Genomic DNA, 14,265 nt, shown 5'->3' on the forward strand with positions numbered 1-14,265 from the left:
AGATTCAGACCCTTGAATTTGCTGAAGAATAGACCCAGGGAACTTGAAATAGCTTTGGAACAGCCATTGATTCCACTGCTACGTGCTGAGCATGGTGTGACAGCCTGTGGTTACAAAGGTAAATACAAGGGAGCTGCATCTGGGAGATGGAAGGCATATACTAGATAGGCACACAGCTGTGCAAACATGGAATGTTCTAGATTCTCTAAGTTGAAGGTAAATTTTCAGTAAGATAATACTTCCGAAGTGTTTGAAAACTATCTTTCCTTACCCTCTTCCAACATTTCTCCTTCCAACCCTCTTGAGATAACCAGTTTACGGCACTCTCTCCACCTTGCCTTCAGCTCATTCATGGCTTCATTTTAAAGGTGGACTGTACTGGGATGGGGCAGCTATACCAGAAGAATTAATCACCCTCAGTGGGACTTAAGGTGTTGGTGGCTTCCCTGTAGAAGGAAATTCTTGAACAGGGACTTGTCCCATTAAAACCTGCTTTATCTATGTGCTTCCAGGTCTCAAATTCCTGACCAAGATTGCCTTAAGATTCCCCTCAGCTTGGTTAAGCTTCAGATAGATCACTTCCTGACCATAGCCCTTAGTCTACCTTTCTGTAGAGCACTTACTTTAGAAAATTTGCTGTAAATTTTTTTTTCTACCCCTTTGAGATATAAATCCACTACAATCCAGGAATGTTCCTCAAGGACCTGGGAGCCAGCTCTGTGGACTGTAACCATCAAGAAATATCTCCCAGACTCTGTGAAAAGGTAGAGCCCAAAATAGATTAACAAATACAGATGGTCCAATCACATTGATCTTCCCTCTAGAGTACTCCAGAATTTTTGCACTAGCTCACCCAAGAGCTAAAAAACCTCCTGCCTTTTGTTTTAAGGGACTTGAGTCCAGTCTTCCTCTTATTACAGTCATCTGAACTCCCACTGCAATAGTCTTGAATAGTCTTCCTTGTCTGGAGAGAAGTCGGGGGGGTGGTTAATCAGTCAACAATTACTTCACATTTCTGAATGCGTGCCAAAACCTTAACTCAAATCCCCTCATGATCCCTTAGGGGTCACTGCATTCTCCCAACCAATCCAGAAGCAATAATTACTGTCCCTTATGAACGATCCTATTCCAAATCTTCCCCCACTTATGTTATCCTGACTGACTTATCTAAAGCCAACGTAGGTCCAAACAATTTATTTTCTCCTTCCTCATATTTGTGTTATGAAAATGTTCTTAGCCAGGCATAGTGGTACACACCTGTAATCCTTGCAACTTGGGAGACTGAGGCAGGAGAATCTAAAGTTTGAAGTCAACCTCAGCAATTTAGCAAGGCCCAAAGCAACTTAGTGAGACCATGTCTCAAAATTTAAAAATAAAATAAAGGGTTAGGGATGTAGCTCAGTGGTAAAGTACCACTGGATTCAATCCTCAGTACCAAAGAAATGGAAAGAAAATAATGTTCTTAGTTCCAGGTCCAGCAGATATTTTTCAAGTGCTACTTAAACCTTGCTCCTAGAAGTGGCAGCTCCCTTGTCCCAGGACACGGTTCTTTTTCTGACTAGCATCTGCAATAGCTCAATAAATCCTTTTATTTTAGAGAACTCTCAGTCTCCAGAGTTTGGATTTAGCAGAACAGAGTTTAGCTCTGTTCAGGGTAATTTCTCCTTGCCAGCCCCTTCCCTTCCCGTTAGAATGGATTTCCTCTTCTTGAGGCTGCAGGCAATGCCCAGCCTGCTCTCAGCAGGCCTGGGGAAGTCCCAGTCATGATGACATTTTCCAGCTGCTACTGTGCAGCTTGACTAACAGCAACAGCCTAGGAGAACCAGAGTTCCCTCTTCATGAGCAAAAAGCTGGAAATCAGATGCCACATTGCATTATGCTACATTATGCTCTTCCTTTATTTCTTTTCATCCAAATTTTACCAGTTACCCAGAGCTCAATTCCATGTGTGTGTGTAGAACTGTCATCCCATTCCTGGGTTCGGATATCCTAGTCAGAAAAAGAATCATTTCCACCAGCCAAAATCTTGCAAAGAGAATGAATGAAAGAGAGGTTCTCCTCTGGTTGTGCCATGAAGCATCTGGTTAAATCTTAGGAAAACCATCATGGTTCTCTGAACACTCTATTTCTGAACAGAGTAATGACGAAGCAGAGACCAGAGATTCTGTGTCTTTTATTCTCATATTCCACTAGTTACTAGGTCAAATAACCTGACTGCCACTGTGAGATGGATCAAAGCCAACTTTCTCTGAGGAGGGTATTGACATAGTCACAGGTGCCCTGTGGCTATATTGATCATTCTCTATGTGTTTAAACATTGCAAGGATAGAATTGAGATTATATTTTATTGCAATCCTTTCCAAGCACAAGGGGAAAAAAATAGTAATTCCATTAGTGGTTGAAATTTGCAATAATTCCATTGGTATATATTTTATTGCTATAGTAACTCTAACATGAAAATATTTTAAATTGTAGAGGGATAATTGTGCATTAATGGAGGGACTGATTAAGATAAATAAGAAATTGGAAATGAGTAATCCATAGCCAGAGATCAGAAACCTGAGGTTCGAGTAGGTTATGACCAAAAATAGAAAATTAAGGAATATTCATACTGTCTTCCCCTCCTCCCATGACTGGCATGGGCTCTGCAATCTTCCCCCATGACCCACCCGTCCTTCACTTCTCTGCTCTAACATGCAGATGATGAAAATGGTGAGAAACCAGCAGGAACGCCTGGATTTCCAAAGGAAAGAATAATTAGGAGAGAAAAGAAAATAGTATGAGTATGTGTGAGAGAGACAGACGGAACGAGAAAGTAATTAGGGTTTGGAAGACTATTTGGAGCTGGGAGTTGAGAGAAGATGAAAGCAAGTTTGAAGGGACAAATATTGGGACAAATATTTAAGTTCTGTTGTCCATTAGGAATATTCTTGCTGCCTTTGACATTTTCTCATTAGAATGAGTATATATATATATATTTTTTTTTTTTAACTTATTCCTTTGTTGTTGGTTATGGGTCTGTGCACTATGCAAAAAAGCAGTACCAGAATGCTTGTTTTATCCAGGTTATAGTTATAAATTTATTCTCTAAAAAATTCTAAGTACCACGATACTGTGGTCTGTAAGCACACTAAATACTTGGGCATTGACTACCGTCCAGTTCTAATCTCCACTCCGGGAGGGGTCCATCGGCTTAAGAACACCACTCCATTCCTTATGCTTCCAAGGTTGCAACAGAAAGCCACCATACTCCAGAGATGGCTCCTACAACTGTCTCAACATCTCTATCAACCCCAGAAAATGATACCAAGCCTGATGAACATAAGCAATGGTTTTTCACAAGTGAGACAATGTTCAAGATCTGTGCCCTCCGCCGTCCACCGATCTGAGCGAAAGATGTCCTAACCACCTGAAACTGGGATTATATTACATTATATGACAAAGGGGGAATTAGGTTTGCAGATGGAATTAAGCTTTCTAACCAGATGACTTTAAAATAGATTATTTTGTATTATCAAGTAGTTCCAGTGTAGGAGAGGAGGCAAAAATAGGAGACCAGGGTAAATGAGAAAAGAACTCAATCTGCCAACTTTGAAAATGGATGAAAGGAGCCACAAGCCAAGGCCTATGGAAACTAAAATGAGCAAGAAGACAGATTCTCTACTATAGATACCAGGCACATTGATTTTAGCCCAATAAGATCCACTTTGGATTTCTGATATCTAGACCTTTAATAAATGTATGTTGATTTTTTTTAAAAAAAGATATGTACCTTCAATGAAAGTATTGTGAAGTCTCCTCTTGCTCTTGTGCAAATAGGCTTTTAAAAAATCTAGCAAGATTTATACATAAGTGATGAATCTTTGGAAAGAATAATTAGGAAAACTACCCCATTCACAATAGCATCAAAAAAAATAAAATACTTGGGAATCAATCTCACAGAAGAGGTGAAAGACCTCTACAATGAGAACTACAGAACACTAAAGAAAGAAATTAAAGAAAACCTTAGAAGATGGAAAGATTTCCCGTGTTCAAGGATAGGAAGAATTAATATTGTCAAAATGGACATACTACCTAAATGCTATACAGATTCAATGCAATTCCAATTAAAATCCCAATGATGTACCTTACAGAAATAGAGCAAGAAATTATGAAATTCATCTGGAAGAATAAGAAACCCGGAATAGCTAAAGCAATCCTTAGCAGGAAGAGTGAAACAGGGGGTATCGCAATACCAGATCTTCAACTCTACTACAAAGCAATAGTAACAAAAACGGCATGGTATTGGCACCAAAATAGACAGGTAGATCAATGGTACAGAATAGAGGACATGGACACAAACCCAAATAAATACAATTTTCTCATACTAGACAAAGGGGCCAAAAATATGCAATGCAGAAAAGATAGCCTCTTCAACAAATGGCGCTGGGAAAACTGGAAAACCATATGCAACAGAATGAAACTAAACCCATATCTCTCACCATGCCTGAAACTAAACTCAAAATGGATTAAGGACCCTGGAATCAGACCAGAAACCCTGCAAATTATAGAAGAAAAAGTAGGTCCAGATCTTCAACATGTCAGCTTAGGAGCAGACTTCCTTAACAGGACTCCCATAGCACAAGAAATAAAAGCAAGAATCAATAACTGGGATAGATTCAAACTAAAAAGCTTTCTCTCAGCAAAGGAAACTATCAGCAATGCGAAGAAAGAGCCTACAGAGTGGGAGAAAATCTTTGCCAATCATACTTCAGATAGAGCACTAACCTCCAGAATCTATAAAGAACTCAAAAAACTCTACACCAAGAATACAAATAATCCAATTGACAAATGGGCTAAGGAAATGAATAGACACTTCACAGAAGAAGATCTACAAGCAATCAACAAACATATGGAAAAATGTTCATCTCTAGTAATAAGAGAAATGCAAATCAAAACCACCCTAAGATTCCATCTCACCCCAATTAGGATGTCGATTATCAAGAATACAAGCAACAACAGGTGATGGCGAGGATGTGGGGAGAAAGGTACACTCATACATTGCTGGTGGGGCTGCAAATTAGTGTAGCCAGTCTAGAAAGCAGTGTGGAGATTCCTCAGAAAGCTTGGAATGGAACCACCATTTGACCCAGCTATCCCACTCCTTGGCCTATAACCAAAGGACTTAAAATCAGCATACTACAGAGATACAGCCACATCAATGTTCATAGCTGCTCAATTCACAATAGACAGATTGTGGAACCAACCCAGATGTCCTTCAATTGATGAATGGATAAAGAAACTGTGGTATATATATACAATGGAATATTACTCAGCCATAAAGAATGATAAAATTATGGCATTTGCAGGCAAATGGATGAAATTGGAGAATATCATGCTAAGTGAGATAAGCCAATCTCAAAAAACCAAAGGACGAATGATATTGCTAATAAGTGGATGAGGACACACAATGGGGGGAGGGAGGGGTTAGTGTTAGGGTTAGAGTTAGGGTTAGGGAGGGGGGCAAGAATGGAGGAAGGAAGGACTGTATAGAGGGAAAAGAGGGGTGGGAGGGGTGGGGGGAAGGGAAAAAATAACAGAATGAATCAACAACATTATCCTATGTAAATTTATGATTACATAAATGGTATACCTTTACACCATGTAGAAACAGAGAAACAACATGTATCCCATTTGTTTACAATAAAATAAAATACCTCGGCCCAATGAGAGCCTTTCGACACAGAGCCAGCCACAAGTCCCCAAGCCAGCGGAGACCTCCGACCCGCAAGCAGCTTCTGGGACCAGGGCTGGGCAGCCAGAGACCTCTCCAGGCAGCCTTGCCCCCCTCCAGCTGCAGGCTTTTTCCACGGGGCAATCCAAGATGGCAAACTAGAGGGTGACTGCATCTCCAGTCACTCCAGAACCCAGGATTCAAGAAGGGGAGGCATTGACAGACTTGGACTAAAATAGAACCATGGGGTGAGTCTCCCCGACCCAGTGAAGCTCAGCTGGGTGGCAGGCCCGGATTCGAGGGGCTTAATAGAGTAGGACAGGGCAGATAGAGTCTCCCCCAGGCAGCTCTGAGCACTCTGGTGGTGGGCTCCTCCCACAGGGACAGATTCTCCAGCCTCACGGAGCAGGCCCCCCAGTGAGAGCCTTTCTGCACAGAAGCAGCGCAGCCAGCTCTGGCCCGCCCCACTGCCAGCTCCGGCCTGCCCGCAGGTTGCTTCAGAGACCAGCACAGGGCGCCAGGGACTTCCCCAGGCAGCCCAGCCCCCTCCAGCGGGAAGCACCTCTCTAGGCTAGCTTCTCGGGGCAGACCGCCCAGTGAGAGCCTTTCGACGCAGAGCCAGCCACAAGTCCCCAAGCCGGTGGAGACCTCCGACCTGCAAGCAGCCTCTGGGACCAGGGCTGGGCAGCAAGAAACCTCTCCAGGTCTCTCTCCCTGGAACCAGTAGCCGGCTAGGGGCAGTGTTCTTCGGAAGCACTACATTATCAAGTTAATCCAAGACTTCAGGCTACTGAAGGCTGGTAGGTGATACACTGGAAATCTACAGGGACACTATAAGCTAATAGAGGAAATCTACAATATCACAGAGTCCCACTGACATCTGACCAATATGAGAAAACAAGGGAAGAAAATGTCCCAAACAAACCTAGATACTATATCAATAAAACCCAATGACAGCACAGCAGAAGAAATGTCCGAAAGGGAGTTCAGAATGTACATAACCAAAACAATCAGGGAAGCAAACGAGGAGATGAAAGAACAAATGCAGGCATTAAATGAACGCAACAATCAACAGTTAAAAGAGCAAATACGGGAAGCAAAAGAGCATTTCAATAAAGAGTTAGAGATACTGAAAAAAACCAAACAGAAATCCTTGAAATGAAGGAAACAATAAACCAAGTTAAAAACTCCATAGAAAGCATAACCAATAGGATAGATCACCTGGAAGACAGAACCTCAGATATTGAAGACAAAATATTTAATCTTGAAAACAAGGTTGAGCAAACAGAAAAGATGGTAAGAAATCATGAACAGAATCTACAAGAATTATGGGATATCATGAAGAGGCCAAATTTAAGAATTATTGGGATTGAGGAAGGCTTAGAGAAACAAACCAAAGGAATGAACAATCTATTCAATGAAATAATATCAGAAAATTTCCCAAATCTGAAGAATGAAATGGAAATCCAAGTACAAGAGGCTTATAGGACTCCAAATATACAAAATTACAACAGACCCACACCAAGGCACATTATTATGAAAATACCTAACATACAAAATAAAGACAGAATTTTAAAGGCCGTGAGAGAAAAGAATCAGATTACATTCAGGGGGAAACCAATAAGAATATCAGCAGATTTTTTCAATCCAGACCCTAAAAGCTAGAAGGGCCTGGAACAACATTTACCAAGCCCTGAAAGAAAATGGATGCCAACCAAGAATCTTATACCCAGCAAAACTTACTTTCAGATTTGATGATCAGATAAGATCCTTCCATGATAAACAAAAGCTAAAGGAATTTACAAAAAGAAAGCCAGCATTACAGAACATTCTCAGCAAAATATTCCATGAGGAAGAGATGAAAAACAATGATGTAAATCAGCAACGGGAGGTACTAGCCTAAAGGAATAGTCAAATAAAGGAGAAACCAAATCATGTCAAAAAACAAAAATTAGTTCAATGACTAGGAATACAAATCATATCACAATAATAACCATGAATGTTAATGGCCTGAACTCATCAATCAAAAGACATAGACTGCCAGATTGGATTAAAAAGAAAAATCCAACAATATGCTGCCTGCAAGAGACTCATCTCATAGAAAGAGATACCCATAGACTAAAGGTGAAAGGATGAGGAAAAACATACCATGCACACGGACACAGGAAAAAAGCTGGAGCATCCATCCTCATTTCAGATAATGTGGACTTCAAGCCAAAACTAGTCAGAAGGGATAAAGAAGGACATTACATACTGCTGAAGGGAAGCATAAATCAGCAGGACATAACAATCATAAATATCTATGCCCCGAACATTGGCTCATCCATGTACGTCAAACAAATCCTTGTCAATTCCAGAAATCAAATAGACCACAACACAATAATACTAGGTGATTTTAACACACCTCTCTCACCGCTGGATAGATCATCCAAACAAAAATTGAATAAAGAAACCATAGATCTCAATAACACAATCAACAATTTAGACTTAACCGACTGATATAGAATATACCATCCAACAAAGAACGAATACACTTTCTTCTCAGCAGCACATGGATCCTTCTCTAAAATAGACCATGTTTTATGCCACAAAGCTACTGTTAGCAAATACAAGAAGATAGAGATACTACCTTGTACTCTATCAGATCATAATGGACTGAAATTAGAAATAAATGACAGAATAAAAAACAGAAACTTCTCCAATACTTGGAGATTAAATAATACACCCATTATACGATGAATGGATAACAGAAGACATCAGGAGGGAAATTAAAAAATTCTTAGAAGTAAATGAGAACAAAGAAACATCATATCAAAATCTCTGGGATACTATGAAAGCAGTACTGAGAGGAAGATTTATTTCATGGGGCGCATTCAACAAAAGAAGTAGAAATCAACAAATAAACAACTTAATATTACAGCTCAAAGCCCTAGAAAAAGAAGAGCAGACCAACACCAAAAGTAGTAGAAGACAGGAAATAGTTAAAATCAGAGTCAAAATCAATGAAATTGAAACAAAAGAAACAATCGGAAAAATTAACAAAATAAATAGTTGGTTCTTTGAAAAAATAAACAAAATTGATAAACCCTTAGCCACACTAACAAAGAGAAAGAGGTAGAAAACTCAAATTACTAAAATTCGGAATGAACAAGGAAATATCACAACAGACACGAGTGAAATACAAAACATAATTAGAAGCTATTTTGAAAATCTATACTCCAACAAAACAGAAAACCTCGAAGACACCAACAAGTTTCTAGAGACATATGAATTACCTAAATTGAACAAGGAGGACATACACAACTTAAATAAATCAATTTCAAGCAATGAAATAGAAGAGGTCATCAAAAGTCTACCAACAAAGAAAAGTCCGGGGCCAGATGGGTTCTCAGCCGAGTTCTACAAAACCTTTAAAGAAGAGCTCATTCCAATACTTCTCAAAGTATTGCATAAAATAGAAGAGGAGGGAACCCTCCCAAACTCATTCTATGAAGCCAATATCACCCTGATACCTAAACCAGAGAGAGACACATCGAGGAAAGAATTTCAGACCAATACCCTTAATGAACATTGACGCAAAAAATTCTCAACAAAATTTTAGCAAATCGCATACAAAAATATATTAAAAAGATAGTGCACCATGATCAAGTGGGTTTTATCCCAGGGATGCAAGGTTGGTTCAACATCCAGAAATCAATAAATGTCATTCACCATATCAACAGACTAAAAGTTAAGAATCACATGATTATTTCAATAGATGCAGAAAAAGCATTCGATAAAATACAGCATCCCTTCTTGCTCAAAACACTAGAAAAAATTGGGGTAGTGGGATCATTCCTTAACATTGTGAAGGCCATCTACGCTAAGCCCATGGCCAATATCATTCTAAATGGTGAAAAACTGAAAGCATTCCCCCTAAAAACTGGAACAAGGCAGGGATGCCCTCTTTCACCACATCTATTCAACATTGTTCTTGAGACTCTAGCCAGAGCAATTAGACAAACCAAAGAAATTAAAGGGATACGAATTGGAAAAGAGGAACTCAAACTATCCCTGTTTGCTGATGACATGATTATATATTTAGAGGAACCTGGAAATTCCACTAGAAAACTCTTAGAACTCATAAGTGAATTCAGTAAAGTAGCAGGTTACAAGATCAATGCTCATAAATCCAATGTGTTTTTATACATAAGTGATGAATCTTCAGAAAGAGAAATTAGGAAAACTACCCCATTCACAATAGCCTCGAAAAAAATAAAATACTTGGGAATCAATCTCACAAAAGAGGTGAAAGACCTCTACAATGAGAACTACAGAACACTAAAGAAAGAAATTAAAGAAAACCTTAGAAGATGGAAAGATCTTCCATGTTCTTGGATAGGAAGAATTAATGTTGTCAAAATGGCCATACTACCTAAAGTGCTATATAGATTCAATGCAATTCCAATTAAAATCCCAATGATGTACCTTACAGAAATAGGGCAAGCAATTATGAAATTCATCTGGAAGAATAAGAAACCCAGAATAGCTAAAACAATCCTCAGTAGAAAGAGCGAAGCAGGGGGTATCGCAATACCAGATCTTCAACTCTATTACAAAGCAATAGTAACAAAAACGGCATGGTATTGGTAACAAAATAGACAGGTAGATCAATGGTACAGAATGAAGGACATGGACACAAACCCAAATAAATACAATTTTCTCATACTAGACGAAGGTGCCAAAAATATGCAATGGAGAAAAGATAGCCTCTTCAACAAATGGTGCTGGGAAAACTGGAAAACCATATGCAACAGAATGAAACTAAACCCCTATCTCTCACCCTGCACAAAACTCAACTCAAAATGGATCAATGACCCCGGAATCAGACCAGAGACCCTGCATCTTATAGAAGAAAAAGTAGGTCCAAACCTTCAACTTGTTGGCTTAGGATCAGACTTCCTTAACAGGACTCCCATAGCACAAGAAATAAAAGCAAGAATCAACAACTGGGATAGATTCAAACTAAAAAGCTTTCTCTCAGCAAAGGAAACTATCAGTAATGTGAAGAAAGAGCCTACAGAGTGGGAGAATGTCTTTGCCAATCATACTTCAGATAGAGCGCTAATATCCCGAATCTATAAAGAACTCAAAAAACTCTACACCAAGAATACAAATAACCCAATCAACAAATGGGCTAAGGAAATGAACAGACACTTCACAGAAGAAGATGTACAAGCAATCAACAGATATATGAAAAAATGTTCAACGTCTCTAGTAATAAGAGAAATGCAAATCAAAACTACCCTAAGATTTCATCTCACCCCAATTAGAATGGCGATTATCAAGAACATAAGCAACAATAGGTGTTGGCGAGGATGTGGGGAAAAAGGTACACTCATACATTGCTGGTGGGGTTGCAAATTAGTGCAGCCACTCTGGAAAGCAGTGTGGAGATTCCTCAGAAAGCTTGGAATGGAACCACCATTTGACCCAGCTATCCCACTCCTTGGCCTATACCCAAAGGACTTAAAATTAGCATACTACAGAGATACAGCCACATCAATGTTCATAGCTGCTCAATTCACCATAGCCATATTGTGGAACCAACCTAGATGCCCTTCAATTGATGAATGGATAAAGAAACTGTGGCATATATATATACAATGGAATATTACTCTGCCATGAAGAATGATACAATTATGGCATTTGCAGGTAAATGGATGAAATTGGAGGATATCATGCTAAGTGAGATAAGCCAATCTCAAAAAACTTAAGGACGAATGATCTCGCTGATAAGCGGATGAGGACATATAAGGGGGGGTAGGAGGGGTTAGCATTAGGGCTAGGGTTAGGTTTAGGGTTAGGGATAAGGAGGGTGGTAAGAATGGAGGAAGGAGGGACTGTATAGAGGGAAAAGAGGGGTGGGAGAGGTGGGGAGAAGGGAAAAAATAACAGAATGAATCAAACAACATTGCCCTATGTAAATTTATGATTTTTAATAAAAAAATGGAAAAAAATACCTCAACAAGTACAAAAAAAAAAAAATCTAGCAAGAGCAATGGTTTGTATCCTATGGAATATACTCCAGGCTTCATTTCAGACAGAACAGTTACTGATTTGGGGGCATTCTTGCCGTTTGTATTCAACTGCAAAGTTATAGGAATTAAACTCAGGGTGCTTTATCACTGAGCTACATCCCCAGTCCTTTTTTTTTTTTTGACTGGGTCTCACCAAGTTGCTGAGGATGGCCTAAACTTGTGATCCTCCTGCCTCAGCCTCTGGAGTCACTGGGATGTAGCTGACTCAATCAATTGATCTTTGGTAAAGGTGCCAAGAACATACCATGAAGAAAAGACAATCTTTTCAAAACATGATGTTGGCAAACTGGATATCCACACGCTGAAGGATGGAATTAGACCCTTATCTCATACCATATACAAAAATTAGCCTTGAAATGGGACCTGAAACTGTAAAACTGATGGAAGAAAACCTAAAGGAGACCGGAGCCGGGCACCAAGGCCCGGGAGGTCAGAAAGCCGGGCTGTGGGCGGCACCGACAGCGAGGCCCGGGGTCAGGGACACACGGAGGTCAGGGGAACAATCCTGAACGATGACTCAGCAGCCTCTTCGAGGGGTGACCAGCCTGCGCTTCAACCAAGACCAAAGTGAGAGATGCTTGTACCTGTACCCTTGAGGGAGGGAAGGAGAGAAGGGTCAGAGGTGGGCCATAGACCCAGCTCCCCTCTCCAGGCATTCTGGATTCCTTCCATCCCCAGGCTGTTTTTGCTGTGCCATGGAGACAGGCGTGCGCATCTACAATGTGGAACCACTGATGGAGAAGGGGCATTTGGACCACGAGCAGGTGGGCAGCATGGGCCTGGTAGAGATGCTGCACCGTTCCAACCTGCTGGCCCTGGTGGGCGGTGGTAGCAGCCCCAAGTTCTCAGAGATCTCAGTGCTGATCTGGGATGATGCCCGGGAGGGCAAGGACTCCAAGGACAAGCTGGTGCTGGAGTTCACCTTCACCAAGCCAGTGCTGGCTGTGCGCATGCGCCATGACAAGATTGTGATTGTGCTGAGGAACCGCATCTACGTGTACTCCTTTCCTGACAATCCCCGAAAACTATTTGAGTTTGACACCTGAGACAACCCCAAGGGGCTCTGTGACCTCTGTCCCAGCCTGGAGAAGCAACTGCTTGTATTCCCAGGACACGAGTGTGGAAGTCTGCAACTTGTGGACCTGGCAAGCACAAAGCCCGGCACCTCATCTGCTCCTTTCACCATCAATGCACATCAGAGTGATGTGGCCTGTGTGTCTCTGAACCAACCAGGCACTGTAGTGGCCTCGGCCTCCCAGAAGGGCACCCTTATTCGCCTTTTTGATACCCAGTCCAAGGAAAAACTGGTAGAGCTGCGCCGAGGCACTGACCCTGCCACCCTATACTGCATTAACTTCAGCCACGACTCCTCCTTCCTCTGCGCTTCCAGTGATAAGGGCACTGTCCATATCTTTGCTCTCAAGGATACCCGCCTCAACCGACGCTCCGCGCTGGCTCGTGTGGGCAAGGTGGGGCCTATGATTGGACAGTACGTGGACTCTCAGTGGAGCCTGGCAAGCTTTACTGTACCTGCCGAGTCAGCTTGCATCTGCGCCTTTGGTCGCAATACTTCCAAGAATGTCAACTCTGTAATTGCCATCTGCGTAGATGGGACCTTCCACAAATATGTCTTCACTCCTGATGGAAACTGCAACAGAGAGGCTTTCGACGTGTACCTTGACATCTGTGATGATGATGATTTTTAAGGACCCTGGGGGATGCGCTAGGAACTTGCAGTGACAGATTATAGAACTGAGCCTTGAGGGTGGGGAAGTGCTGTGGAATCAATCCACCAACCAGCAAGCATTAATGAGTCCTGTGCCACTCTCCATTCAGCAGAGAGATGTCTAAATAAACAGCTCACTTCCTCCAAGCACTTTTTGATGACTGCCCCAAGGGCCAGGCCAGGAACCAGGGAGGCAGCAGATTCCCTGGGGCTCAGCCTAGAGAAAATTGCCAGAGACTCAAGAGGGAGTGTCTTAATCCAACCTGGGGATTTTAAAGAGCTTACCAGGAATAGATGGTCTTTGATGTATGGATATGAATAAAAGGCCCTTAATGGAAAAAAAAAAAAAAAAAAAACCTAAAGGAAAAGCTCCATATACTGGTCTGGGCAATGATTTGGGAGATATGACTCCAAAAGCACACAACAAGAGCAAAAATAGGCCAATGGGATTATGTCTAACTAAAAAAATTCTGCTCAGACAAGGAAACAATTAACAGCATGAAGAGACAACTTAAGAATAGGAGAAAATATTTGTTAATCATGTATCTGATAGAGTTAATATTGAAAATATATAGGGAAGTCAAACAACTTAACAGTAAGAAAATAAATAATTCAATTTTAAAAAACAGCAAAGGACCTGAAGACTTTTCTCAAAAGAAAATACACAAATAGCCAACAAGTTTTTAAAAAGATACTTAACATCACCAGCCTATCAGAGAAATACAAATTAAAACCACAATGTGATA

The 14,265-nt window shown here is 41.0% G+C and overlaps 1 protein-coding gene across 1 annotated transcript; it reads left to right on the forward strand.

Moving 5' to 3' along the window:
* Window positions 1-12,200: 12,200 nt before the first annotated feature.
* Window positions 12,201-13,666, forward strand: LOC306659327 (WD repeat domain phosphoinositide-interacting protein 4-like). Its single transcript, XM_079136774.1, is given in 3 exon segments — window positions 12,201-12,360; window positions 12,446-12,836; window positions 12,840-13,666. Coding segments are annotated over 2 exon segments (1,008 nt in total). The 5' UTR covers window positions 12,201-12,360; window positions 12,446-12,488; the 3' UTR covers window positions 13,500-13,666.
* Window positions 13,667-14,265: the final 599 nt, after the last annotated feature.

This window comes from Sciurus vulgaris (assembly GCF_902686455.1).
Source record: "Sciurus vulgaris genome assembly, chromosome: 4".
Taxonomy (NCBI): domain Eukaryota; kingdom Metazoa; phylum Chordata; class Mammalia; order Rodentia; family Sciuridae; genus Sciurus; species Sciurus vulgaris.